The sequence below is a fragment of the Cyprinodon variegatus genome, unplaced genomic scaffold (assembly GCF_000732505.1).
Source record: "Cyprinodon variegatus isolate N-32 unplaced genomic scaffold, C_variegatus-1.0 Scaffold58, whole genome shotgun sequence".
Taxonomy (NCBI): domain Eukaryota; kingdom Metazoa; phylum Chordata; class Actinopteri; order Cyprinodontiformes; family Cyprinodontidae; genus Cyprinodon; species Cyprinodon variegatus.
In genome coordinates this window covers 287,178-289,702 of record NW_015150511.1, presented here as the reverse complement: position 1 = coordinate 289,702, position 2,525 = coordinate 287,178, and the positions used below count along the sequence as shown (strand labels likewise).

At 39.8% G+C, this 2,525-nt stretch overlaps 1 protein-coding gene across 1 annotated transcript in view; it reads left to right on the top strand.

Annotated features, from left to right (window-relative positions):
• The window catches only part of LOC107082651 (wiskott-Aldrich syndrome protein family member 3-like), a 17,051-nt gene extending 16,089 nt beyond the window's left edge, over nt 1-962 (top strand). Inside the window, exon 6 of the mRNA XM_015371436.1 lies at nt 298-962. Within this exon, the coding sequence (XP_015226922.1) occupies nt 298-492 (195 nt within the window). The 3' untranslated portion in view covers nt 493-962. The remainder of the gene's footprint in view (nt 1-297) is intronic.
• The last annotated feature ends 1,563 nt before the right edge of the window (nt 963-2,525 follow it).

The following is a 2,525-nucleotide window of genomic DNA, read 5'->3' as shown; positions in this document are numbered from 1 at the left end:
TCAGCATGGGGGTGAGTAGAAAATGAAGGCTAATCATGTTTTGGGTGTACTATTCCTTTAAATCCGTTATATGAGTTTTTCAGGACTAAGGTTGGTTGTAGATTTTATTTTATATGTTTTTAGCCATTGAAAAGACAATGTCTGAATAGAGTAATGGGTGTGTAGCGTAGCAGAGAAGCTGCAGAGAGGTCTGTGAAACTACAATACAGCTGTAGAGGTAAGTGTAGATATGTTCTCAGGTTGCACCCAAAGGGGGAGCAGCTCAGTTTCAGACGGATGTAATGTATATAAAAAAAACATACATTTTCTGGTGTCTTCTGGTCTGTAGGGATCCAGTTGAGGAAGGTTCAGGAGCAGCGTGAGCAGGAAGAGGCCAAGAAAAGAGAACCTTCAGGAAACGATGTGGCTACGATATTGTCACGCCGCATCGCTGTGGAGTACAGCGAATCAGAGGAGGAGTCTGAACCGGAGGACCAGGAGTGGTCCGACTAAGGTGGCGCTAACCCACCGAATAATCCTAGCACTAGACTACTACAGGAACTGAAACAGTTACCTCTACTGACATAAACCACACCTGAAATAGTTTCATTCTTCTTTTATTTCATTAGTTGGTTAACCTTGTTGTTAATTGAGCTGGTTAGTTGTTATGCTCTACCCAAAGCAGGCCCAATGCAGTTCAACAACCTCTAAACTGAATTGCTGCCCTCATGTCAGAGGTGTAATAAACATAACTGCCTGCAGAGGCCTCACACCTGTTCAGGTATTTCGTGTTTGGGGGTCATTAAGTGGGGACTTGATTTTATTTGTGGCCCAGGAGGTGCTGTTCCTTTCAGACTGGAATAAAATAGTTAAAGTGTAACTCACCATGATTTATATGCATAACCCCGCCCCCAGACAAATAAAAAAAAAAAAAAAAGCCACACAAGTGGTAAGTGCCAAAACCCGCTGGGGGGCAGGGCTTAATGAAGGGTGGTCAGGATGAGGTAAAGTAGCATCTGACTCAGTTTAAATTATTGCAGGAGAGTTAGCAGAGGAATGCTGGTAGTCACACCACAAATGGATATTTTAAGGGGGATGATTTTCACTCCCACCACCAAAGGAGGTCAGGAGAGGCTTTTGACCTGTAAAACCTTCGTTCTAATTCATTTATTCTAATTATAAGAACTGGTTACTGAAGGGCCGGTCCAGTTGACCAGGGCCTTATCAGTTTGAACCGTTGTTCAAGTCACTAACTCAGCAATGCCTGATGTTTGTGCTGCTTTGGTAGTGGAGGACAGGATGATGCACTACGTCTGTTTGAGTAAGATGCTTTTGAACCCAAACACTGGATATTATGATGTAAGATTGTACAGTTTGACTGGATAGTCAAATTCAGCTGCAATAGCCCTAAGAGATCAGCACTAAGATATTTTAAGTTGAATATTGTGGAATTAAAGATGTTTACATGAAAATGAGAAAAAAATAAACAGTGATATAATACCACCCCACAGACCAAGTTAATACAGTTTATTTGGGGGGAAAAAGTAGATTTTGGGGTGAGTTACACTTCAGACAGCTGTGAATAAAGGTTTCTGTTAATCTGTTCTCATTCAGTGACTCAGTAAAGTCTAAAATGTACAAAATAGAAAGTTATAAAACTTACTTTTGATTTTATATAATTTATTTTAAGGATAAAAACGTATTACTTGTTTCATTTGTAATCTCTCTATCAAATTCTTGTTGGTTAATTTATTATTCTGTCTCTTTCAGCAGCTGCTGCATTGCTTAGTAACTATTAGTGGTTGCTAAGGTAACCAGATGAATCTCTTCTTCTTTTAGCTTGCTGTTGTGCTTTGTGCGCTGACATCATTTATTTGATGACATTGTCCATCAGTCATTTAGTAACTTCCTGTGATCATCTAGGTGTCAGCTTGTTACTTTCTAAAAAAATAGTCCAGGAGACTTTGATGACATCATCTAGGAGTCGGTGTGTTACTTGTGTAAATATATAATTCAGCTCTCAGATTATCCATTCATTATTACCTGCAATGACATCATCCAGGAGTCTGACCGTTACTTCACTTTAATGACATCGTCCAAGAGTCAGAGCATTACTTTCAGTAATGACATCGTCAATGAGTCTGTTACTTCCTGAAATTACACCATTCAGGAGTAGGAGTGTTACTTTCTGTAATGACATCATCCAGGAGTAAGAATGTTACTTCCTGTAATGACATCATCAAGGAGTATGTTACTTCCTGTAATGACTTCATCCAGGAGTAAGAGTGTTACTTCCTGTAATGACATCATCCAGGAGTAAGAGTGTTACTTCCTGTAATGACATCATCCAGGAGTAAGAGTGTTACTTCCTGTAATGACATCATAAAGGAGTCTGTTACTTCCTGTAATGACATCATCCAGGAGTAAGAGTGTTACTTCCTGTAATGACATCATAAAGGAGTCTGTTACTTCCTGTAATGACATCATCCAGGAGTAAGAGTGTTACTTCCTGTAATGACTGTCATTACCCGATCCGTACCGGAAGC